At 38.5% G+C, this 27,589-nt stretch overlaps 1 protein-coding gene across 20 annotated transcripts in view; it reads left to right on the forward strand.

Moving 5' to 3' along the window:
- The window catches only part of MYT1L (myelin transcription factor 1 like), a 307,215-nt gene that overhangs the window by 266,751 nt on the left and 12,875 nt on the right, over positions 1 to 27,589 (forward strand). For all 20 annotated transcript variants that reach the window (XM_038132858.1, XM_038132859.1, XM_038132860.1 and 17 more), the window contains 3 exons: positions 6,707 to 6,769; positions 11,494 to 11,577; positions 12,917 to 13,138. In XM_038132858.1, the coding sequence (XP_037988786.1) occupies positions 6,707 to 6,769; positions 11,494 to 11,577; positions 12,917 to 13,138 (369 nt within the window). The remainder of the gene's footprint in view (positions 1 to 6,706; positions 6,770 to 11,493; positions 11,578 to 12,916; positions 13,139 to 27,589) is intronic.

The following is a 27,589-nucleotide window of genomic DNA, read 5'->3' on the forward strand; positions in this document are numbered from 1 at the left end:
CTGAGCCAAAATTATTTTAGTCTCATGTCTGGACTAGCTCCATAGGCCTGGCATTGTTCCTTCATGGATAGAAACACTGTACAGTGAGAGTGGCAACAACAAATCTTTCCATTCTACACTTCTTTCCAATCTCCAATCTGTACTTCTCCCAGTGTCTTCTGAGAGGGCTCAGGAATACCCCACCAGGAGGGATCCTTGTCTGGATCTCCCTGCTCTCCTGCCCACTCCCACTGGAACTGCATTGGATCCAGTGCAAAAAAAAAAAACCCTGACAAGATGAAAAAATGATTTTTTTTTTTTAATACACCCATTTGCCCTTCCACGCAATTTTTTGGTTTTGCTGGCTCTTGTCATTTCCTGAAATCCTCTTCCTTTATATCTGCTGTGGGTTTGGCATTTAAATTTCCCTGTTACCTCCAGTGGGACCTGTCACATCAGTAGCATTCTGTTAAGTGAGAAACGCTAGCAGTATTTTACATGTGGAAAAGTGATATTTAGCACTTTTGCTAAAACTAAATTTCTGTGCTTAAATACTCCTTCTAGAACAAATAGAAGGAAATAATTAACATATTAATCAAATTTTAACTTTTTTTTTTAATTTCAATGCATCTTTATGAAACTTTGATATTTATAGAGGTCTGACTTTGCACAGTCATTATAGGTACATTTGTGAGGATTGGAACATAAGTTTGGCCTTGAACATGAAACCAGAGATGTAAAATCTCCTGAAATATTCATTATCTGCATGACTGTCCCATAGAGTTTATGTTGCCTCTTGAACCAATTCAAATGAACTCAAATGAGCTCTGAATGCAATTTCCAGAAGTGCCCAGTGTTAGCCTGGTTCTGCTCCTTTTGAAGCAAGTGATAAAGCTCACAAGGAGTTCAATAAAAATAAAAGAGGGCAAGATACTTAAAATGACTCATTGAGTCTTGACAGCAAATAAATTCTGTATTAAGGTTTCACACACAGCACTTTGTCCTCTGACACAAGGGCAGAATGTGTACCCAGTCATTTCAGCAATGTGAGAGGACCACAAGCAATGCAGACGGCAAGAATGATAAAATCAGCTGGGAGAAAAGAGCGGGAGGACAACAAGGGTGATGAAAGAAAAGATAATGGGGGGAAAAAAAACAACAAAGAGGAAGGAGAAAAGAAGAAAGTAACATCAACTTCAAGGTTATTAGCGATCATAAAGGGAAGAAGGATGAGGGAGGAACAGAGATTGAAGGCATCATCCAAAGGGAACAGAGAAAAAAAGAAGCAAAAGGGAGAGAGAGAAAATGTTAAAGGGGCAAGAAGAGACAAGAAGAAAATTATTTGGAAAATCAGGGGATAGAAGCAGCATAGAAGTGCTGGAGAGGAATATGGATGAAAAGCAAAGTAGGGAACAAAAGCCAATAGAGATTCTTGCTTCACTGAAAGAAGAGGATAGCAGATTGAAAACAGGGTGATAGGCACCAGGAAAGACAAGAGAAGGAGTGAAATAGAGTGAAGAAGTGTGTAGATATAGCACCTCTCTGAGGAAAATTAAGGGAAAATAAATCCATCCTAACAAAACTGTTTTTCATTGCAAATTCATAGGTTGTGTAGGTAGAGGGTTTTGGTCTAGACAGCAAAAAAGAAGTATCATCACTGGAATTCAAAAATCAAATGCTATGGTAAAAAAAACAGAAAATAAAAAACAGCAGGAGTAAAATGGAAAATATCTGTGTTCCTACTGGAATTAGAACAGACAACAACTTTCTGTGTCATCATGAGGAAAAGAATCAGCAACATTCCCACTTCACATACTTAATTAGAACTTGACAATCTACCAAAATACCTGGGACTGAAAATAAGATTTTTACAATTTACATATCCAGATTGCTTTCACAGAGCTGACTAGAACAGTAGTGGTTGGAGGCATTGCTCTGACTACTCAGAAGAGTAAAGACAAAATGAGTTGTTGCTAACTGTCCAGTTCCTGCTAAAGAGGTGTTTTTATAACAATAGCCACAGCACTGGCTCTTACTGGCACACCTGTGGCCAAAAGTCTGCACTGAAGACCACACAGCTCTTCTCATGATCTTGTTTCTCACCCCGGAGTGCTCCCTGCAGGTTAGTGGTGACTGGCATAGGAAGGAACTGGAGAAAAGTTTGTTCTTTCTTTTGGCCTCTTAGCTAGTTGAAAAAGAGGACTTGTTGTCAAGAGCTGCAAACCTGTAGTTTTTGACAAGCCCTCAAATTCATAAAGGAATGAATAAACCTCAAACTCAATAAACCTACTATATTCCACAGAAAATCCAGTTTTTGATTTGACAGAACTTCTTTTCATCCCTTCCCTTTCTTGCCCTCTCCTTTTTTTCTCTTCTCTCCCATATTCAGTACAGGGAGCTGCAAACACAATTTCTTTTCAGTTTTACTTCCGTAACCTTTTGTTTTGGGACTACCTCACTAGAAAAAAAAATAAAAAACACCAAACCACAGTAATTTGTTATTAATCTACATGTAGTTTCAGAAGACATACAGCTTTTTAGCTACAAACAGAGCAGTGAATAAGAATCTATACTTCTAGTATATTTTCCACTTCTGTGTAAAGTAATTTAGACTCTTTATTGTCCAACTTTCCTCTGCCAAATCCTTCCCTTTTCCAGAGGAGCATTGTGAGATTTTATCTAATAATGTTTTTAAAATACTCTCAGATCTTCAGGCAAAAACCAGAAATGCAAGTATTATTGTGTCTGTCTGCCAGCCTCCCAGCCTATGAATTCCATTCCTGGTGATTCAGTGAAACAAAACTGAATCTCAAATAGATGGAAACCACCAGACAATAAAAAAATTCTACCTTCTGCTATGAAAAAAAAATCCACAGGAAACAATTATATTTTTCTAAACTTTCTGAATCTTCAATAGAAAAATCACACCTCTAATAGAGAGATTAACAGCATGGTCAAAATAAAACTATGGGAAAGATATTATTTTCTATTAATCCCAGTTCTTTTGCCTGTAGACCTAGATAAAAGTCTACAAATATAGCTTTAATTATGGTTCTTATTTGTAGTGCCCTATGCTGGTGAGAGCTGAGGCGTCTTGTGAGCTGAGGTTTCAACAAGACTTTTAACCACTGGCATTTGGAAAAACCCTCCCAGAGCTCATTTGGACATTGCATCCATTCCCTCCCCAGTCCCAGCAAGCAACCTCCCTGAGTTCTTCAAGCTGCCAGAAGTTTGTTTTAATTGCTGCACACCTTCAATCTTTCCACAGTGAAGAATCAGTAGCAGGGCTTAAGCATATTCTTCTCAATTTACCTCTCACCCTTTTTTCTCCTGCTATTGAATCTAAGCCCAGTACTGAATCCAGCTGCCACAGCTGTTGCTGTTCTGCTGCCTGCCCTACTTCCTGCTTCTGCTTATTTTCCCAAAAATGCTTCTATGGAATGATCTGTGAAATGAATGAGACATCAAGGCACTGCTTACTGCATTCCCCCTCTCTGACAAGCCCTTTCTTTTACTAGATGCCCTGAATTTGTAGTCAAGTGCAAGTATTCTATGTCCTGAACGTCCCTCTTCACAGAGTCAGTTCCTTTTGTCACCTCCCTCATTACAGTACTAAAGTATTTCCTGTGCTACAATAAGCTATTATGGAAATTCTACAAATGAATTTCTGATCCTGCCAAATCAGATTTACTTTAAGTAAGCAAGGGAAACTGCAGCACATACTCTAATAGTCATTTTCAAAAAGTTTCACTTCAGCTGCCTCTTACAAGCAGTGCATACATTTTTCTGGCATTGCTGTTTGTACATATGATTAAGTTATAAATGTATAGGTGGTAAATGATAGCAAAGTAGTAAGGTATATGCAAGTCCTGCATATGCTGAGACATTTGGAAAATACAGACTCCCAATTCCAATAGCACAAGAACTTGGGGTTGCCTCCTTATCTAATCTGTTTAGGATAGCAATATTGCAATGGCTTCATAGTTGTAACAGACTGCTGCATGTCTGCATCCAATGTGTCACTCTGTTAAGAGCATTTGCCACAGAATGGAAACAGAAGTATAAATGTTCCAGAGTTTTAAAGTGTTCTTACCAACTGCACTAAAACTCTCATTTCATCTGTTACATGAAGGTAAATATAAACTTATAAGATTTGAAAACAAATATTATAGTGTCAAAATCAAAATTTGAAAGCTTGTTCTGAAATCCTTGCCAATGTAAAGATCTCATCTGGTTTAATCAAAAGTACATTTTTAAACTGATATGAACTGTGCAAAGCCATTTCTGAAGATATGCAATTCAATTTACAGCAGGATGATTTCTTCTTTAGCTTCTCTTGTTTATTTTTTTTAATGACACAGAAATAAACTAGCTTTTAAATTGTGTGAGACTGTCCAAATGGTTGAGGTGCAATGGTCTTATTTTAAGACTGATGGATGGGATATACTGGTGCTTCTTATAAACCCTTGCTGTTAAGACACTATTAATCATGTTGCCTGTAACAAAAAGTCTTGGAAAAGATGAGAAAAAAACATTATTCACTTTTGCTAATAGCTTATCCTCAAAAGGATAGAAAGTCTGGAGAGGAAAATGGTGGCTTCGACTCATGGGCTCATAAAGAAGAAATCCTTGTAGTACCCCAGACTGCAGAGGAATAGCCCCATGGCTCTGGGTTCTCCTTTATTGATTTAAATGCCATGAACATGTAGAGCCAAAATGTAGTCAATTCCTTCAATTAATTCTTATCCCCATATCTTATGATTCAGCATCTTAGATGCTTTAGTCAGGCTTCAGTGATGCAGCTAGTCTTGATGGAAATAGCCATTGGAGACCACTGAAGCTACCAAGCATGAAAAAAAAAACCAAAACACATGAAGCAAGAGTTGACTCTCTGTACATCTCAAAACATTTGTTTAAAAATAAATAATGAGAACATAGATAGATAGATATAGAGTATTTAAACTATAGGACCCTTCATATTAGATGCCCTGACCACTTATTTTTAAAGAGATAACCAAAATTTATTCCAGCCATGTGCAGCCACAACAAAGACTGTGGGGTAAGAGGCAAACAGACTGAATTATGACTTCTTTATCAAGGATTGTAGTTTTACCTAATTAAAATCAGAAGGATCTATGCAGAAATTGTGGACTTTATCTTTCTATAAGCAGAAGGATTGATGTGTGATGCCAACCTGTGTGTTGGTCTTTAAGAGCCATGTTAATACACCTTTCATGCAAGACCACAGGACCATATTTGGTCCTGTGCAAAGCCAAAGCAAGAGAGAAGGAGAATTGTCACAAAGCATGTTGTTTAGATTTCTTGTCCAAAATGCACAGCCTGTTTGGGATGGAGAAGAGAAACTTCAGTGTTGTAGGGAACCCCGTAAGTTTTGCCAGCTCACATCTGAGAACTGCTACCATATTTTGATGTTTTCTCTAGAATAACTGAACTGGTCCAGATGAAGATTATATGGGAATGTCATTGAATACATTCCAGTTTAATTTATGTCTTTCAAGGTAGCAATAATCATGTTTGAAATTTGGTCCTGCTGAGCTCCTCAGAAGTAGGTAATGCTTACTAGCTTAAAGCAGCTGAAATTCAGCAAATGGAACATGACAATTCAATAGCACTGACCTCTGTGTTGCCTAATTATTGATTTTAAAAAATGTTCAAGTGTCTGTAGAAACTTGAGAAACAAAAGCTTACCAGTATGGACCAACTTTGAGGAAGGCACATGTTAACTAAAGGGTGGAAGCCAAAGTCTGCATGAACTCCTGATTCAAAAAGTGGAAAAATTCAGTGTTGTGGAAATCTGATGTTTTAGAATGCCACATCTGAATTTATGAGCAAGCTTTTTTGAATTTGAATGCTTTCTCCCAATGTAGCTTTAAATAGCATGGCTAAAATTCAAAACTCCAGCTCAAGAAAAGTGAATTTTGGAATTCATGTAGCATTTGTCTGTTTAGTAAAATACATATAAATTAATTCGTTGTCTTTTCTGTGATTTAGTACAGCAGTTCAAATACCAGCCAATGATTTTACTTAGCATTATATTGTAGCTTTTTCTGTGATGATCACAATCATCTTTGCTATGTAGAAAAATCCATCCATTTTCTTTGATGGCTCTAATGTCATTCAACTATTAGAAATTCCACTGAGGGCTGTACCATTTCTGTCTGGTGCTGTAGCTTGGTGTTTGGCACTGTTTGGGTGGGTTACCATCTCTGCAAGAGGCCAGCATTACTCCTCTGTCTGAGGCATTTCCTTTGCTTCATGGAGAGGTGAAGGGGTCTCTTCATGGTGTGACCTCATGACACTGTGCAGTGGGATTAGAGCAATAGCTCCAGTGGAAAAGAAAATTACTCACTGCAATGTTAGCTACTACCTAAGCATACACCACAGGGAGAGTGCATTTGCTGTCAACCCTACTCATTCCTGGTGATGTAGGGATGTTGGATTGCTGGGAAATCTCCACTTATCTGACTGTACTTGAGATATCCAGGAAGCATTGGAGTGGACAACTGAGGCGTAGCAAACAAAAACATTTTATCAATGAAAAAGTATGTTTGTCCCTGGTGTAGAATTAAGCTCAGGTTTAGCAGTGGGTAGGGGTCCCAAAGGCTGGCACCTGAGGAAACAAAGATAAGCCAATTAATATTTTTAAATGGGCAGTTATATCTTTCCTGTCAGTAACTGCTGGCTGTCTCTTTCGTTGTTATTCTAGGTGTCCCACTCCTGGGTGTGATGGCTCTGGGCATATAACTGGAAATTATGCTTCTCATCGAAGGTATGTGAAGACAAGGTTTTGTTATTTAAATCAAATAACTCCAGGGCTAGAAGGTGCCTCAACTGACCTAACTTCACTCTCTGAATACTGAGGTAGGATTGAGTGCTGCCGAGACATACGTTGGTTTAACTCATATTGGCCACTAATGAATAACATTTCTTAGCTTCAGGATAACTCACTACCCAAATACGCAGGAATATTTTTTGCTAATATCTAGCAAAACCTTTCTACAAAATAAATTCAGTTTCTCTGCCTTCTCTAATAGCCTGAGGAAGCAAGTCAACATTCCTGTTTCTGTTGCTTTACATTCAGAACAACTTAACTCTCCACAGTTTGGACTGAAATCCTACTCCTGCATCTTTTTCCCACTAATTGTATTTCCTGAATGTTCATGTCAAGTCTCTTCCAGACTCACTCCATATTCCTTGAAATGCAAAATTGGATCCTGTTCTTTACTGCCTCTCCCAGATGAAGCCTTATCAGCTTTTATCAGAGGGAAAAAGTACCTTTTTCATCTAATATGCACCAGTCCTGTTAGGACCAGTTTCTGTTTTTCCAGAAAAAAGTTTGGCTTGTTCTTAAATTGCAACATTTTGCACTATATGAAGCCAGAAGAATGGAAAAAGAAATTTATGGATGAAAGCTGCCTTAACTATAACTTCACCAAGGGTCAAAGAATGCTTCTCATTCACTAATTAGGATATTGATCCTAATAACACTGTAGAGGTAATGGTATAAATGCAGTGCAACTAGCAATTCCCCTGTGGTTATTTGAGAACTAAATCAGTAGAGGAGAGCTGTGCCATATTTTGTAAACATCTATCCACTGTTTAATCAAAGAATAATAGTGAATAATAGTGTAGTCTACCTCTCTTGTGCTAGTAAACACTCTTTACTCCCACACAGATTAGTACTGTTGAGTCTGGATATTTGCTTTCTTCACCAAGTCCCTGTAGTTTTACAATTGGCTATAACTAGTCAATACACAAGTTCCCAGTTTAAATGTTTTCCCACTAAAAGCAGCAAAGAGTTCAAAGTCAAAAGATTTTAAAAAATAAGAGATTGGGAGCATGCTGTATTTTACATGATTTGAAAATGAAAGATCACAATATCAATTTCTGTAATGCAGTGTTAAACATCAAATGTAAAAATAACATTATAAAGGAGAAGATATAAGTATTTTTAAAAGCACTTACATGATGCAGATTCAGTCATGCTTTCAGAGGAATTTAAGGTCAAATTTAGAACTACATTTAACTATACATAAATTTATTAGCTACCATTCTACCAGCATTATGCCTGTTATAACTCTACCCCAACTTCAGGGAAGCTATTTATGTGTTTGATCATCTATTTAACCAGAAGCAGGTGAAGATGCAAAAGAAAAATGTTACTAACAAGGAACCTAAAAGCTGGCAAGGTTGGTTGGGGAGAATCACTGAATGTTGATTCATTTTTTAAACCTTGTCTTTGTACATTGTCTCCTGGCCACTAAAGGACTAGACCATGAGCTGAATGGTGTTACCTGCTTTTGTCTGAAGATTCTTATATTCTTGTATTTTTGCAGATGACTTCTGGACCAAGTTTTCATATGATTGTATAGCATAATCAAGTACTTAAAAAGATATAAAAAGTTGTTCTACAAAACAAACGTATCTGGAATTTGCTCAGTCCATTGGGATGTAACACATGCAGCCTTTTGAAATGCCATCATGTCTATATTGGCCACGTAACTCCTTAATTTCTCTTCCAAAAAGGCCTCTGGCAACCCCATGTCTTTGGCTGCCTGCAGGCACAGAAGCACTGACATGTAGTCAGTGAAGTAACATTTTCTTTGCTTAAATCCACAGATGTCCTCAGAAGACCTGTCACATTTACACAGAGCCAACCTTACGCTGTTCAGATCATGGTATCTGTCAAGGCCATTTCTGAGGTGGGAAGGCTGGCAATATGGATGCTTTCAAAGGGCAGCAAACCAGTAGCCTAAATCTGGAGCTGTTAAGCATGGAAGACCCCACAGCACATTGTCAGTTGGGCTTTCTAATTCCCAGACTGAAAATTAGCATTTAGCTCTGCCTGCATCTGAGTTAGCATTTTTGCTTGTATTTGACACCCTCAGTTACAACCCTCTCAGTTTCAGAAGGAAAGGAATGACAGACTTCTCTCCTAAATGGCTGCTGAGGTTTTCACTGAGCATTAAAATGGCTGCTCAACAGCCAGCACATGTGAGGCAGATTTAACTCTGCCATAACTCTGCAGTTCTGCACAGCCCTTCAATTTATGCAAGAAGTTATAGCACCATCCACTGCTATTGAATTTCTCTATTTGTCTTTTGTCTTCATATATAAGGCATTAAAGACATAGAAAAATGAAGTAATATTCTTATCTTGTAATAGCTTTGGTTTTTACAGCATTAAAAAATTAAAGCAAAGGCTTGACATATGTTTTCTCAATGGATCCACTGTCAGAGGACAAGTGAAATAATCACAGCCTCAGAAACTGTCTGTTGGAAATATCTGTTTAGAGGACCTGAAAGGTCTTAGAATTTTCTAATAAATAGAAATAGAATAGAAAGTTCTTTTAGAGAGAGATGATGCACCAAAATACCAGTGAGTAGGTGATAATTAAATTGATTTAATATGTAGAAAGCTTTAAATCATTAGTCAAGGCAGAAATTCTTTGTTCAGATTTTGTTATGAAAATATCATCTACAAGCATACCCATGTGTACACTTACTAAAAACAGTACTGCTTTCTGAGGAATTCCTATTAACTGTTTAGTTTTCAGATGCAAATTCTGATTATTCTCACCCAGTGAGTACAGCTACTCTCAGAGATAAAGGAGGGGTATCTTTAACTGCCATCCACTCCCCTTCACTTTCTGCAGACCAGGTTGTGTGTCAGGCAATGAACCAGCTTGTTCCTGAACAGTTCCCTTGCCCCAGAGCGAGCTTTCCCTTATTCTGAATCCCCCACACTCTCTTCCTTCTACTTCTTTCTTACAGACAACATTATTATTTTTGAAGAAAACTGTTGTTAATTGGCACAGGCTTTCTCAGATTTAGTTTGTACACAAAGAACTGTGGTACTTTGGTGTCCACTATGCAAGCTGGAATAAACAGCAGTTTGCTTTGAAAAGGAAAATGGTCAGTTACATTTAAAATGGAAAATGAAATGGGATGGGAGCACAGGTCCACATATCAGAGTGCAGATGCCAATTCCATTAATGCTGACATGACCCCTGGTATGGCACTGACCCTGGGCCACTAAAGGTCTCACAGGCAATTCTAAGATATGATTTGGGAGTCTATGTGATTCCAGATCATTCTTTACAAACAATATGGGTGTAGCTGTCCTGCTTTACAGAGATAGAGAGCTTAGCTGTACAAATGTGAACTTTCTGATCTTGGGTCAAAGCAATAGTTCTAGGTCCCTTCTATTTAACACTATAGATGTGGCCATGACATGTCGCTAAAAGTTTCTAGATAATATTCTATGTCCAATATCCTGTGCCAGCGTTCCTACCTTTCTTTAATTGACTTATTTCTGACTTTGCAGCATGTAAACTCTGGTTTTGTCTATTCTTCATTTTCTAACACAGAATTCTGTCTGTGATTGCATCACCTTTTTTGTGCTTCTTCCCCTCAGTCCTCACTGGTTTTGACAAGACAAAATAACTGAAAATTTTGTTACCACTTTTTCTTTCTCTTCTTTGCAAAGACAGGACCTACTACACAACACTCAAGTACCTTCCTCATGCTGAAAGCAAAAATTTAATCTTCTATTTTGTTTATTTCTCTAGGGATTTTTTTCTTTGGTGACGCTTCTCTCTCATGTCAACACTTGTAGGTGTTCTACTGGTGGAGTTCTTTTTTCATGTGGATAGTTAAGATGGAAATAACTTTTAAATAGAGGACCAAGCATGATTGTTTTGATAGACATCCTTGTATCCTCAGATATCAGCAACGTAAAAAATCTTTAAAAATCTGTTAAGGTCATTGTAAAGTCTACTAAGTGGTTTCTATAATGATTTCTTCATATACAAAGGGAAGATGAGCTTGTGTAATTGAAAACAACATTCTCAGTCTTTAGTTAAATGTAACATATAATTTTGTCTCTACCAAGTCTTTTTGTCTGTATGAATTCTGAACACTTGAACCCCTTCTCTGGAAGGCATTGAAAGCTCTGAGCACTGTCATGTTTTTACTCAATGATGCTATAGAATTGTTACGTGATGTTTGTGAAGGTTTGATAATGTTACTAATGTGCTCCTGAGAGAAATCTTTAGTCCAATGAAGAGATATTGCTGGTTTTTCTATTCTTCCATCCCTCTCAGACATAGGGGACATAATGTCTCTCAGCCTTGAAACACTGGCTTCTATTCCTATTGCAGATGCCACTGCTGCTGCTGCTGAGTCAGCTGAAGGAATTATTAGGCAGAGGGTTTAAGAGCTGCCTTCCCTGACTCCTGGGGGAGTTCCTGTGTGTGTGGTGTGCACAGCACAGGCAGTCCTGTCCTGCATAACAGACCCACACACACAGATCCCCCTTCATGTGGCTGCTGCAACTCTCCTTATTTAACACCTGAGCATTGACTGTGGAAACTGGACTGCCTATTTTGCTAACAGGATTGCCTATTTTGCCAGTTTCTCAGATAGAGAGCGTATTCCTGTAAAGTATACCCAAGAATGAGAAACTGCATTCTAAAATGTTTGTTTCACACAGTCTTTCAGGCTGTCCACGAGCAAAGAAAAGTGGAATCAGGATAGCACAAAGTAAGGAAGACAAAGAAGACCAAGAGCCAATTAGGTGAGAACAAATATTGTCAAAGGGCCTTTGTATGTTTTATAGGTCTTACATATCTTCAGTGTTTTTTAAGGTGCAAATGTTATTGTGTGATAGTTATCCAAGGGCAGATGACCACATTGATTTCTATGAGCAAATCTAGTTTCTGTGCTGATTGTTTCAGTACAGGATACAGCATTAGCCAAGGATACAATCATCTGTAATTTAGAAATAGTTTTGAATTCTTCATTTTCAGAAGAATAATCTGAAAATTAATAATCTGTTTGCATACTACAGGTGAACCATACATGCTAAATAAAGGTAGTTATGGGAATAGAGGATTGAATTTTTATATGAGTCTGCTGCAACCAATCTGATTGTTCATGCAGTTTGCAAAAGAAACAAATGCATACCTGTAGGTCTTTGGTTTCTTCTTGCAAGGGCACTCTGATTATCAGTGACCACTGAATTTGGTGGATTTAGTGACTGCTTGGACCATGACCATTCAGGACCAGATCCTCAGTGGAGAGTTGCAGGAATATTTTAGTTCACAAGCAGTGAAGTAATTGGCCTTTAGTTTAGATGTGTGTTATGTAGCAACACATTGAAAAAAAACAAAAAACCCCATAATTTTCTTTAAATGTCTCACTTTGAAGATTCTAACCTTTTCCTTCTAACCTTGATTATTTGGTTTTTAGTATACAGAGTATACAGAGCAGTATATAGAGCAAATGTATGGGGAGAAGGAAAACCATCAGATGAATACAGAACTGCCTTCATTGGTCTCTGGGCTGTAGCACACAGTTTCATATCATCACCCCTATTCAAAGAGTGGTTAAAGGAGCTCAGCATTTCTAATTAGGTGCTCTGATCATGTCATAACTGTGTATACATGACACTTTCATGACTTCAGATAAGTCTTCTTTGGGTTCCATACCTGTAAATAAAATGTACCAAGGATTATAATAAGTAGTATTTTATGCTTATAAGGGTTTTATGGACAATTTTTCTGCTGGTCAGAGCTCAGTAGCATATATTTCAATTCCCCTGTGATATTTACTGTGATAAACACCTGCAATTCAAATGCATGTCTCAGTCTTTTCTTAAAATTGCATAACGTCAGCAGCTGTGACTGCATCTACTGGCTACCCTCCTTAGAATTTATCAGAGAACTTTTTTTTTCTTCAAATTTTAAAATTCTGCTTGTAATTTTACCCACTACAGGGTATCTTAACTACTTTTGCAACCACAGTGTAGGATTATTCTTTCCTTTTTGTGTCCGGTTTATTTTGACTTGGTTGTAGAGGCTACCAGCTATATAATGGCAAGACAATAAAGTTTATCTCATTTATCTGCTATACAGATGTCCAGTTCCTGGCTGTGATGGCCAGGGTCACATAACTGGAAAATACGCGTCCCATCGCAGTGCATCAGGGTGTCCTCTTGCTGCCAAAAGGCAAAAGGATGGGTACCTAAATGGCTCACAGTTCTCTTGGAAGTCAGTGAAGACGGAAGGAATGTCATGTCCAACACCAGGATGTGATGGCTCAGGACATGTCAGTGGTAGTTTTCTTACCCATCGTAGGTGAGTAACTATGACTTATGTTTTTCTCTTATGTTTATTATTTAAATCAGATTTAAAATACAGCTTTTTCTTGTGGCATTTTTCTGTTCCTTTTGAATTTCATTATTACATCAAAAAATAATCTGCTTATGTGTATTTGTCAGTAACTGGAAACCCAGACATGCAAGTTTTTGTATGCAGATACAGACCTGCACTTGAATCCACAATATATAGAAAATTTTAGGGGAAAAATCATGCATGAGAGTAAGTTCTTATTGCTTTATTGCATATTTGTGGACTTGGGGTAATTTTGTTTAAATAAAATTACCTTGGGGCAGACATTGTAAGACATATCTGAGTCCACCTTATTTTCAGAGATGTCAAACAAATTCTTGATTCTCAAACATTGGAGCATGGAACTGAAGAATATTAGGAAAGAGGTCCATAAATCAAAGTACTTTTATTCATTTGGTAATGAACATGTTTGTTAAAAACAATATATGTAGAATACAGAACATTATTTCAAACTAATGGAATGTAAATATTTGACAAAAGAAATACAAAGCTTGATTTTTCATAAACTTGGCAAAAATATGAGAGCTTCAACGATAACATTTTTCATAGCTTGTAAAAGGTGGAGGAAGTGGCCAGTCTGTTAGGGATAAAACCTGCTGCCATTTTAGATATTAGATTATGAAGAAACAAGGATATTTTTTGAGCTCTGGTGGGGAATCTAGGCCTAAAAATGACTTAATGTCAGAGCAAATTTCTTATTATATAATCACTAATATAGAACTCTATTACTCCAAATATGTCAAGTTGATGTCCCTAATTTGCCACCCTCTCCAGGCAGACCTCAGTTGAACTTCTGTACCCTTCAGTCAGCTAAACCAATTTGATCTTGTTTTGTAGTCAGTTCAGATACAGAGGTGAAAAGTGTACTTCTTCCTTCTCTTGCCTGTAACTATTTCCTTTGATTCTTTCTTTGACAATCCTTTACAGCTTCACTCAGAAACCTTATCCTTACTTCAACATCTCCAGACTTTGTGCACGTAGTTCCTATTTATTGTTTAGGCTCAGAGTTGTTTTTCTACTCAGTCTTTTATGGTGCCTACCATGAAGGGAATCTGGTCCTTGACCGACGTGTTACCTGAGTAGCCAAATGTATTACACAGACTGCAGCTCCCAGAGGCTTTAGGAAGCAGGAGATGCAAAACTGACCATTTATGCAGATACCACATGTGGGTTTAAGTTTCTGAATTTCAGTAAAATACCAGTGTTAGTGTTTGTACTTCAGTTTGACTTTATTCATTATGGTGTAACATTTATTTAACTCAGAGAGATCTGTCATTAAAATCTTGAAATGATTTTACCTTTAGTTAAAAGGTACAATATAATTACTGGGAAATTGCTTGCAAGGAGTATTCACGTAGTAATTATGGTTTCAAGGAGAAAATTCTTGCAACAAGAATAACTAACTTCTAAAAGAAATGTACTGATATTAAGTTGAATGATTTAAAGGGAAAATTGTGGCCAGAGATTTTTTTTTTAAGGAATGCTTTAATGAAAAAAAAACCAAAAAACAACTAATTGAGTAACCTAAATATGACATTTAGCTATAAAGCAACCATGTGTGTTTTTTAGTACCCACTATCTTAAGTAGAAACAGAGACCTGTAAATGGCTTACCTTTTAAGATCAGTTTTTAGGCAAAAAGATCTGTTGTTAGAGGAGAGTACACAAGATGAAGGGTTGCTTAAAAAGACTGATGAAGTAGATTGATCTTACTTCATTGTCTTGATGTAACAAAGGGCCAATATTCTAAGTTGTGAGCAAATTGAACAGCTTCTTGAATCTTTCATAAGCAGTGGTAATATTAATAACAAGCCATATTATTTTTAAAATATTATTAATTCTTGTAGAATTCTTAAGGCTGCTAAAAGTGGTTGGTTTGTTTGCTCACACATAGAAAAGCATATGGAGCCATTTTAGATGCCTTTGGGTTACTTATATGGCCTCCAGCTGCTGCTCAGAAAGGTAGGTCCAGTGTAATATTTATCAGCCTTAGAGATGTATCTTCTCAAATAGCATTTCATGCCCGTATATGGACAACTGAATCAAAATCTGAATGTAGGATTGAACATCAGAACAGTTCACCTACCTTAAGAATCTGCTTGTACAATATGTAGGATGCATTTACTCCACTTCCAGGATCAATGGATCCTGGAGAGTTGTCCACCTCAGTGGACACCAGCCTTTAATCAGTTGTACCATAAATGTCACTGACTGTATCAAAAGGGAGTGTTTTTCCCTGCCTACAAACAGGTACTTCATGCCATTTGAAGTGTTCTTAGGGTATGCAGTATAGCTGTACTGGCTTGGCCAGAATGACAGAAGGCTTGTGATGCACTCCATTCTTTGATGATGACAGCTGAGAGCTGAATGTGCCTGGCAGGGGATCTACAGGGGTGCTCATCTTGTTAAAGAAACAGGCCCCAGAGCTCCATGGCAGCTTTGACACATAGCAAAACATGCAGATGTTTAAACCCAGGTGTCATAATCTGGACTCAATCCCACCTAAATCGTAGACTCTCCATTTTCTTGCATAAGGATGAAATATTCCCTCACTTCAGGTGTATCCATTCTAACAGACAGTGGTCTCATCTTCTATCGCTAATAGCATTTTGCTATACAGCCATGGCTGTAAATCTCAAATTCTCACCTTCTGAAGGGAAGCAATGCTATGCCAGTTACACAGTGAGACCAGATTTATGGACATTCTTTTGCAAGTAGAGCTGGTTTCAGCATGCATGGGAGAAAAGTAGGGCTGTGGCCTTCAACTGAGACAGTAAAAGCTCCTCAGGAAGGAGGACTTAATGTCTTTATTTTTGCCAGTACACCTTGCTGTAGTCCTATTAGGATTTTTTTCCTCCTCGGTGGAAATATTTTTCTATTGGCAGACTTCTCTAAGCATATATATATATACATTCATTGCATGTGTAGTTGTCCTTTATGTCTTCTCCAAGATTTTTATATTTTGCCATTTGTAGATAGCTGTTCATATGCTGTTATTAAAACAACTGTAATACTCTGGAAATGAACAGCAGACTGGCTTGTGAAAATGATGCCAGTTGTTGAATTTATCAAATATATATTAGGAAAAATGTTTTTCAGTTAAAGATTTCTTAGAGCTGCTGTTGACATTATACACATGATATCATTGCACTGGTATCAGTGGACACTGGAGATGATCCACAAGGGCTGGTAAATCAATAAAGACCCTCTCCAACTGGTATGTAGTCTGAAATTTAAATGTATGCATATTCCTACATTCACACTTAAGAAGCAGAATTAAGTAGCCAGTGAAAAAGGTGATAAAATTCAGTGAATTTTGAATCCTACCCTATGATCAAAGGTTCCAAAATAAGTTTCTGGTTTTAAACATTTGTCTGTTTGCAGAAATGTCTGCGAATTGTTTTATTTTGTCAAGGAGTTTGCATCAGGAAAGAATGGAAACAGAGTTATCAAGAGGGATTTGAAGCATAGGGTTGTGTGCTATGCTTCAAGAAGAAGCCTCTACTAGGAAGAGAGGCCAGTGTGAAATTAGGTGACCTATCAGCAGTACGAAAATGAATTGGAAGGCATGTAAGCATGGAATCAGTAGATAGATAAATTAAATAGGTTATAATGAAATGTAAATTCCTTATTATACTATAGCTTTGCAGTTTAGTTCTTGAACAGACCCTTACATCCCCACATTTGATTTAAGAAGATTTTTATGGATGGCATAATTTCTAGTGCTGTGATCAGTGGGGACTTTCTCAAAATTAATCCAAACTTGGATTTAGCAACCCTGTTCCTTAGCACAGAGAGGGAATGTGCTTGTGCCTACTTCTGTGGAAATTACCTGCAGAAATGCCTTTTCAGATCAAAAACTGTGTTCTTGCTCCCATCTTCAGCTCACTTTTATGTACATGAGTGATCACCCATTTCAAACACATTAATGTAGCTTTTAAATTCCCTTTACTAAGGAAAAGTGGTGATTTAACCCCAGTCAGAAACTCAGCCCCACAGAGTTGCTTCCTCCTTTCCAGCAGCATGGGGGAGAGAATCTGAAGTGTGAAAGTGAGAAAAATTGTGGTTGGAGATTAATAGTGAAAGAAAAAGCCACACTCACAAGCAAAGCAAAACAAGGAATTTTAATTCCCTGCTTCCCATGTGCAGTCAGGTATTCAGCCATCCCCAGGAGAGCAGGGCTCAAGTGATGGTTTCTTGGGAAAACAAACTCCATCACTCCAAATGTCCCCCCTTTTCTCCTTCTTCCCCCAACTCTGTATATTGAGCATGACACCATATGTTGTGGGATATCCTTTGGGTCAGTTGGGATCAGCTGTGCCAGCTGTGTCCCCACCCAGCGATCCCAGTCCCATCAATGGTGAGATGGGGTGAGAAGCAGAAAAGGCCTTGACTCTGCGTGAGTACTCCTCAGCAGTATGAAAAACATCTCTGAATTATCCACGCTATTTCAAGCACAAATCAAAGCACAGCCTCATAGCAACCACTCTGAAAAAAATGAACTCTATTCCAGCCAAAGCCAGTACAAAAAGGTTTTAGTAGAGCTGTAATATATAAGATATGATCAAATTATACGTTTTTTTCCCATTAACAAGCTAATGCTAAATAGAGATGAAAGCATAGAGAAGGGTGATTTTTCTTTAGTGAACCTGTATTGTTGCTGAGGACAGTAGGGCTCCAAGATCCATAAAAACATTTCTAGAACGGGATTTGTATTTGAGCAGCGTGAGCATGCCACTTTGTTTGCAAGATGTCTAGATTTGCTGGGGGGAAGCAATGGACATCATCCACTGCCTTTTCCCTTCTGAAGGAATGTATGTAGAAATTATCAAGTGGTTATGGGAGATTATTACATATGACACTTTTTACAGGCTATCCACTTTATGTATAGGAGGGTTTAGTTAATGGTAAGGGTGTCAGAAAGACCACAGGAAGTTCACTCAGTTCAGCCATTACCACACGTGCATGTCCTGAGGTGAAGGAGCACTGCCAGTGTTGTTTCCTCCAAAAATTCTATGTTGTTGGTAGCTCAAAGTTGCACAACTGCATTGCTAAGCATGAGAATAGACAGATTATTAAAAGAGGAAAAGACGAAAAGACCAAAAAAAAAAACAAAAAAAACACAACAACAACAACAAAAACCCAAAAAAACCCAAAACCAAAAACAAAAACAAAAACCCAAAAAAACCCCAAAAAAACCCAAAAGAACATCAAGACAGGAGCTGCCCTCTGCAGCTGCTTTCTGGAAGCTGTCTGATACCTACACTCACATGGATCCTCAGAGGACCTCTAACTTCTCAAACACTCAAAGGAGATGACAAATGTGAGGGAAGAAGGTTGGAGATGTAGATTTTTCATATGCAGATCCTTTTTCTCATTAAATATGCTTTGCTAGAAATAGATACTGCATAAAAATCCTCTGTGATCATCCTCAGCTTCTGAAGGGAAGATTTGCAAATACCAACTACAGTCAAACCTCCTGGTGCTCAGGACCCTAGAACAGCATCTCACTCCAGGGTTTATCTGGGATGGGTGCCCCCAAAGAGGCAGTAGCTCTGTAATGCAGATGCTTTACAAAACACAGGCTAATGGCTGCAAATTTTCTCATAAATTGTTGTAGAGCTTTCAATATTTGCCTGAAGTCACATCCTGTCTTAACAGCAGCATTTCTCAACTTCAGCATTCAAAAACATAAACATACTTATAATTAAGTATTAATATTAAAAAATTATAATTATAAAAATTACTTATCAATAAGAGCAATGGCTCTCCAGCCTGTCCACATCTTTTTGCATAGTGGCCTGACAAGCACTGAGTGGGACAATGACTTCTGTGTCCCTGTGGAGATGCCCTTGTTGATGCAGCCCAGTGCCCTGCTGGCTCTCTGGGCCACAGCAGCACCACTCACACTGAGTTTGTCATCCTCAGGACTCCCAGGACCCTTTCCACAGAGCTGCTGCACAGACAGGTAGGGCCGAGCCTGTGCTGCGCTCCTGAATATTTTCCCAGGTGCAAGACCTTACACTTGTTTTGGTTGAACTGATTCATAAGGATCTTGTCGGCCCACCCTCCCAGCCTGTCCAGCTCCTCCTGCAGTGTGACTTTTGCTTCCAAAGAGTTCACTTCCCTACTCAATTTGGTATCATTGTCAAACTTCATCATCAGCTTGATCCTGTTGTCCAGATCGCTTAGGAAGATTGTAAACAGAGTTGGGCCCAGTATGGATCCCTGGGAGACAGGTTGTGGCAGGTTGCCAGTTTGAAAAGGAGCTATTTACCACCACCCTGAGTGCGACCTCTCAGCCAGTTTCCCACCCAGTACACAGACCACTTGTCCAAACCATTACACTTTTCTCTAGGAGGAGGCCATGGGAAACTGTATCAAAAGCCTTGGAGAAATCCAGGTAGAGAATGTCCACTTGTCGCCCCCCCTCCCCAAATCAACCAAGCAGGTTACTTTGTCACAAGAATCAAATTTACTTTTGCAGGTTTCTTAAGCACAGCTGGCTCATGGTGAATCTGTGCTGGCTTTTCCCAATCATATGTTTCATCTCACTTGTGACAGACCCCAGGAGATTCATTCCATAACTTTCCCAGAGACTGAAATAAGGCTAAAGAGCCTGTAGATCTTCCCTTAAGCCCTTCTTGTAGGTGGGGTTGCCACTATCTCTCTTCCAGTTTTCTGGGATATCGCCTGATCTCCACAATTTCTCTAAGATTATGAAGAGGATTATAAAGAGGCTTGCGACAACATCAGCCAGCACTCCTCACACCCTCTGGTGGGCAATGTCAGGGCCCATTGATTTGTAGTGCCAAGCTCCTGTAACAGGTCAGTTGCAATTCTTCCATCAGTGATGGTCAGTCTATGTTTGCATCAACCTGGAGTTTTGCTCCCAAGGCCTGGGGCCCAACAGTGTTGGTAAAGACAGATGTGAAGGAAGTTTTAAGAACTACTGCCTTTTCTGCATTGCTGGTGACTAATTCACCTCTCCCATATAATAGTGTGCCAATATTTTCTTTCTGTTTCCACTTGTTCTCTATGTACTTAAACAATCATTTCTTGGAGTTTTTACATGTCTATAGCCAGTTTCAATTTGAGCTGAGCTATTGCTCTTCCATTTCTGCATCCCCTAGCTACAGCCTTGTCATTCCCAGTGGGTATTTGCCCACTTTTCCGTCTCTGGTCTACTTCTCTTTTGGTTTTGAGCAAACCCAGAAGTTCACAGTTAAGGCAGTTGCAAGCATCCTTTAAAACACAAAGGATGCAAACTGTCAGCTGAATTCTCAAGTTGCCCTAAGCTTCCAAAATACCCTATTTGTCAGGAGTTTGTGTCCAGCAATATCTTTTGAAAGGTGCTCCTCTGTGTACAGACACAGAAAGTTGTAAAACTTTGTGGAGAAAAATTGGGGTTTTTTTCTATTTCTGAAACATAAATGCTATCAAACTCCAAATTTGTAAGAAGCTTTGAATATGCAATGCATTGAAGTATTTGATTGCATCTATTTCTAGCCAGGTCTCTTGTCAGGTCAACTCTTGTCCATGCTTTTATTTGTCGGCAGTAAGTTGACAGAGTGTTGCATTTGTGTCAAAATTAATTCACTCTTAGTTCTCACTGTTTTACTTTTTCTTTGGTAGGCTTTTTAAGTTGTTTAGGGTGTTTGTTTATTTGGTCTTAATCTGCCTGTCCCCTTCCTGCCATTGATTTATTTTGCTATTTCCCATCTCTTAGTTTTTCCTACAAGCTGTAGGAATTGCAATTGTACATTGCAATTCAGCAGGAGAGCATCATACATCATTAAGAGTATAGAAGAACTAACCAAATTTACTGCTTTTAACAGTAGCTACAACTGACAATGATAAGCATCATCATGATGACATCATCAAAAGATTGAAAGGCATTGAAGTGTGTTGACATTTCCAAGAAGAGAAGGAAGGAAATGTGGCAATTAAATGTAACAATAATGTACATAAAGAAAAAAAAAATTAAAATCTGTGGTGGGTCCTGCAGTGCAAAGGATTTTTTTACTTAGTAATTTTGTGTTGACCTTAAAGGAGAAGGGTCTTCCTAAACCACTTTTCGACACTTTCCTCTTCTCATTCTCATCTCTCATCCTCATTTTCTCCTACAGTAGTGTTCTGGCCCTCTTCCCTTCTCAGTCCCTATGGCTCCTGTTCAGTCTTCTTACTTCTGAGCTTCTCAGTCTGCAGCATTTGCAGTAGTTGGTGCACTGGCAGAACAAGACAAGCAGTCTCAGGTGTTGCTTCCAGCAAGCATTCTTCTGCTCCAGGCCCTACAGCCCTGAACAGAGCTGGTGGAGGGGAAGGCTCCCACTTGTACACACAAACTATGTGGAGGGTTTGGCACCAAATACTAGCTCACATCCACTGAGCATGTCCAATGGACAGTCTGTCAGAGGCTTATAGCTCTGCCCAATCTACTTTTGTTTTTGTGAAGACAGCAGAATGCATCTCTAAACTCAGAGCAACACCCCATGAAACATCATTTCTTGCTCCAGTTCATGGTCAGTTAGAGTTATTCACAGAATTTTTGCTCTCCTCAGCAGGGACAAAATAATGTATATGGACAAAACAGTGGTATAGAAGTATATTCTGAAAAATACAAATATTTTTCCTGTGACATTTGGGGAAAAAAAAAAAAATGAGCCTGGCCTCACAGTTACCACTGAAGATTTTAGTCAGATCAGTTAAAATTTGGCAAAAGTTACAAGTGACTAAATGCAGAACCTGGTTGTTGAAAGAGTTAGGTCCTTTGTAGGTAGTTCTGCTAGCTCTTTTCATTACAAGCTGGAAGCAAGATTGAATAGCATTTTAATCAGATGTACCATTTGTTAAACTGGAAGGCTTTTGAGAGTAAGAATCTAAAAGTACTTAAGAGGTTTACTTACCTTGGGAAAGTCACAGAGAAAATAATATGAAATCCATATTAGAAAAAGCAGACTGCACAATATAAACTAGAAAAATCATTTTGCTTAGCAGACCTGACAAATTACAGCAGACAGCAGTTGTACAGGTGTTCGTAATGTGACACCTCCTTGATTTCAGGCACTTAGCAGAAGCTGTCTGGTTATAAGTCTGCTTGTCCTCATTCCAGACATAGCTCATAAAAAAGCAGAGAATACAGGATGACTTTTTAGATTTCAGGAGGGATGAATTTTCTTCTTGAAATACATTTTTCTCCTTGCTGTCTATACAAAGTGTTCAGAGAAATTGTGCTTCATTTTAAGTGCCAAAGTGAGCTGTACTTGGTCACTAAATAGATCGCATGAATTTTTTAGCCACCGAAGAGCAATAATCAGAGGTGTGTAGCTGGACATACACCTTACCTATTTATACACAGGGAAGCCTCAACCTTTCTTGCTATTCAACAGCCCAGTAAATCCACTGGTCTTCAGGTAATCTGTCCTGTTGTGGGCAGTCCCCTGACAGGAGAGTGGCTGATAAGCTTTGCAGAAGCCAGCCCCCAGCTCCTGGGGCATTCAGTTGTGCCCCATTAAGGGCATGCCTTACTGCTGGGGCCACCTGTAAGTCATGTAATGTGCTGCAGTGGGTACTCACTCACCAATGAATAAATGGGAGATTTTTTTAACAGTTGTTACACATTGGGCAAGAGCCAAATCTCTTTCCCTCTTCAGGGATGATACAGGTCAAAGCTCATTAACACATGTGAGAAGCCCACCCACAAAGCCTCTTTGCTGACTGAGCAGCCTCAGTTCACTAAATACGATGTAAATTTGCTAAGGGACTACCGTGCCCAGCTGAAGGGCAACTTTGGCAGTGCTCTTGTAGTTCCAGCATTCAAGATTCATTAATCCCTTTTCTGCTGTATATTTATGCCCCAGGGGGATTCCTTTAAAATTGAGTCTGCTCTCAAGGCCTTTTCTCTCAGCTTTGCCATGTTAACATTTCTGCATAATTTCTATTTTTTGTTTTTCTTACCTGACGCCTTCTTTGTTCTTTTGTTATGAGGCATAGGCATAATTAAACTATAACGCTACCTTACCTTTTAAATCTCCAGTAAAAAAACCCAAATACTCTTCTGGGTGGCCATTCACTCTCTGTTGATGTCCATTTGGTGCTTCTGACTGACCAGATTTTAATGCTAATTCAACCCTCCCCCCACTAAAATAAGAACGTAGTTCTTTACAGAAAGTTTTTCTGAAACAATGATGTGATATTATTAACATACTTTTGAAGAGTTTGCATTTTATTTTAATCATAATGGCTATATTTTTTTATGGCCATTTGAATAGTGGTTTGATTTTTCTTACTTCTGAAATAAAGATTTTTTTAAACAGAATAAAATCTCAGCTTCTTGCCTCAGCACCTTTGGAAAACAACTTAAATTAGGAGCTGTCACTTTCCACATTACATCAAGCTTTTAGTATTTTTAACTTAGATTTCCCTCCTGATTCAAAATTGAACTTTTTCACAGCAAGCATTCAGGTGTAAGTTGTAAATGCCTCCAAAAAAGCCCAAAACAAAACAAAAGTCCCGCAAAAAACCCCAACCAACCAACCAACCAAACCAAACAAACAAAAAGCTTTAGCCAGGCAACAAGACCTATAAAGGGCCACATTAATAAAAATCATTCTTTTCCAATGAAGAATTTTGTAACTGAGCTGACCAAATGATTTTTTTTCTGACACCCAACACACACAAAGGCCTCTGGGGTTGTGTGTGAAGAAGAGATTCCTCTGTCAGTTGCAGCAATCTCCATGAAAACAAAACTCCCTTGTTTGCAGAACCTCTCCTGGATTCCCTTTGCTTCACATCTCAGTAAGGACTTGGGGAAAAGCCAATCATCCTTGAATGTAAATAAAAATGAGTGCTGGTTTAGGGAGGGTTTCTTTTATCTCTGTTGGAGTTGTGCATAGACTATTTCATCCTTTAAGGTGTGCAGTAGAATTTACTCATGGGAATAAGGAAGTCACTAAAGCTGATACCCTTCAACATAGAAAAAAAAAGAGTGGTTCATGGATTTAATATTAAACTAAGGAATGGGCTACTTTGATCACTGAATTTGATCTCTTAACTTGAACTTCAAACATTAGCAAATAGTTGAGGAGCTTAGTGTAAAAGTAAGGTTTCAGCCATTAACAAAATAAAACAGTCATTCTCACTGTGATCTGTATTTCCCTGAATTTCAAAAGGATTTACATCTGGGGCTTGTTTTGAATGTATATCTAGTTAAAAGAGGTCCCTTGAAAGTGACTTGTTCCTTCCTCTAGTCTATAGACAATGCTATTTTTAATAAACAAGAGAAGTGTTTCATTTTCTTTTTGAAAAATCATTCTGGTGGTGAACCTATAAACATCTTGCAGGGTTCATAAAATTTGTCCTCAGGATGCTTTTTGGGTACTACAGGTTGAGGCTGTGGTTTTCTTATACCATGTTATTTCTTTCTTTGTAAATTTCAACACTTGACATACCAAATATAAAAGATGTGGTTTATTTGACCTTTATCTCCTTGTTTCCCAAATACCTACTTCTCTGTTTGGAAGTTGTTTTCTCCAGTTGAAAAGCCAAGTGTAAATCCTCCAGCTTCAAGAGGGACTAAACTTCATCTGTCTACTGAGGAAAAAAATGTACTTAACACACAGCTGGAACCCAGATAACTAAAATCGGTGACCCAGGCAATTGCTGCACTTGATCAATGATCCTTCACTCTGGTGGCCTCTGTTGTTTGCATCCCTGAAGACAGTGCAATTACATTCTTGAAATGGTTCAGGATTTCAGCCCACATTTATTTAATCTAAATTTCTTGATAAATGTGCACTGAACACTACCTAAAAAGTCTTTTAAAACTTTTTCACCCACTAATTTTCATTTTATTTTTGAACAAATTTCATCCTTTCTAAATCCACCGAATATATGGCGAGGCACTGGTTGCAGTAAGATAACCACAGTGCTAAACCAGAAAGAAAATTCAGTCTTCCCCTTATGTTCAGCTCCAGTAGATACAATCACCACACAGTCTTTATAGTATTTCGTAAGTTATGGCAGAGGGTGGTTTTCTAGAATGATGTGCCAGACAATACTTTTCTTTCTCAAATTAGAGGTTAAACCAACAGTAGAAATTTATCAAGAGCCAAGACACATTGCATCCCAAAAAAATAAGGTGTTGATCGTCATCTGGTTGTTGATACAGCAGAGACTCGCAGCTCTTGGTGAATCGGAAACTCAGAGGGAGTCCAGAGTTGGTTTCTGGTGCTTCTCACAGCCCTACCAAAATGCTGTGGCTTCAAGCCCTGTGGCATCCAGAGTCTGACAGAGACACAATTAATGGTTTGGTACGTTTATACCAAATATAAACGCTTTATGCTGGAATTTATTAGCAGTACCCCAGCAATGTTGTTAAAAAGCCTAACTCATTTTTATTGTGGAAAGAATACTCAACTGTGTTTATATGTTATTATGATTTCTTGTGTGTATGAGAATAATGGCAGGAGCAAGTGAGATAACTGTGATTAATTACACTAATTCTTTGCTGGAATAAATGAGCTGCAAAATTGTGTAAAAGTCAGTGTAAAGTTTGAAAACCTATGACAAACATCAACTGTAAAGGCTTCAAACTTAATAACAGAATATCCTGAGTTGGAAGGGACCCACAAAGATCACTGAAGTCCAGACCCAAAAATCACACCAGGTGACTGAGAGTATTGTCCAGACACTTCTTGAACTCCACCAGGCTGTGACTACTTCCGTGAGGAGCCTGCCATTGGCCAACCACTCACTAGGTGAAGAACCTTTTCCTAATATCCAACCTCAACTCCCCTGATACAGCTTCATAACATACTTAATGCAAGGATGGATAAGTATTATCCTTAACAAAACTACTACCTAGATATTTCTCATAGTCTTTTTTTCATTTCTGAGATATTTAAAGCATATATTGCATAACTCTTAAAGCACTGAAATAGCTTTCACTTGTATTCTTTTTTGCCAGTCACGGGAAAAAAATAAAATCATATCTACTCCTGTCTCTTTCTGTCTCCTTCTACCCTTCAGTCTTCTAGAAATCTCAAGCAACTCTCAGTCTCACTGGGATCTCAATTCAAGCTTTTTTGGCTAACATTACACCTCTGTAGGGTTCAGCCTTTGTACAACAGCCCACTTTTGGTGCAACTCTGCCTTCACCTTGTTTTTTATCTTGTCTTCCCATATATTCTGAGTTCTTTTGACTGTTCTCAATTCAAAGAGCGGTTGCCTTCAGTAGAAGTAAATTTAGTCAATAAGATAAAACGTACAATGTCATTGCAGAGTAGAAGCTTATTCTAAAAGTCCTAATTTACTTTTTAATTACTTAAAACAGTTTTACAGTTTTAGTTAACTTAATTAGAACAGAGCAAAGCAAAAAGGGTGCACATCGCTATCTTTGACTAACTAATTTCTGAAGAATTTAGACAAGTTGAAGAAACTGTAGTAGAAGTCAATACTCTTAATTTAGGTTACTAACTTGGTATCTGCTTCACTGAAACTGAAAGTGCCTGGCTCAGGAAAGTGAGCTCATCTGCTTACAATACAATAAATAATTAATGAAGAGACAGATTTGCAGAAAAGATCTGCAGAGGAAAGCAATGGCATGGTCTAGCTTTGGCATCTTCCTCTATGGTGAGCAGGATACCTTTGGGAGTTTTGAATGCTTTCTTAAATTGCATAAAGCCACTGGAAAATTTAGGACCATCTGTTCATTCATGGCCTCTTCTAAGGACAGACACATAACAAGCGAAAGGTAGACATAGAGGTGCATGATGCACAAGTTAAAGCTATGCATGTAAGGATTGTGGAAGTAAAAAGAGGAAGCTTGAGGATTAGGCATGGAGATGTATTGCAAAAAACCCATTTTGGTCATAGCCCTTCTTTGTCTGTACATATTGTATTCGATCACCAGTGGATTAGAACAGAACTAATCTGGCTACAGAATGTGCAAGCCTTCTGCATCTTCACTAGCATGCCCAAAAAATAGGCAGCCCTTTGCCTTTCCCCTCACTAACTTGTTATTTATCTGGCTGCCTCCAGAAGAAGATAGATAATCCATGCAGAAGGACTCTCCAGCAGTTCCAGCAGCAAGGATGAAGCACAGCACCCAGATCTTTGTGGTTCAGTTTAGGCAGAAGGCTGCAGTTCAGGCAGAAGGGTGCTTGAACTGCAGCCAAACTATAGATGCTCCATACGTTCCTATCACAGCAGTACATCTCTCTGCAGTGGTGATGGGCCACGGACAGTTGCTGTTTGGCAGCTAGAATGTGACCAACCTGTTTTGTGAAATAGGAAAGCTCAATATTGCACATATGAAACCTTTTACCTGGGGCCTCAGGGTGAGAGTGCACCTTGGAGCACCCTGGGCACATCAGTGGAGAGATAACCTTCCAGACTA

The sequence above is a fragment of the Motacilla alba genome, chromosome 3 (genome assembly GCF_015832195.1).
Source record: "Motacilla alba alba isolate MOTALB_02 chromosome 3, Motacilla_alba_V1.0_pri, whole genome shotgun sequence".
NCBI lineage: Eukaryota > Metazoa > Chordata > Aves > Passeriformes > Motacillidae > Motacilla > Motacilla alba.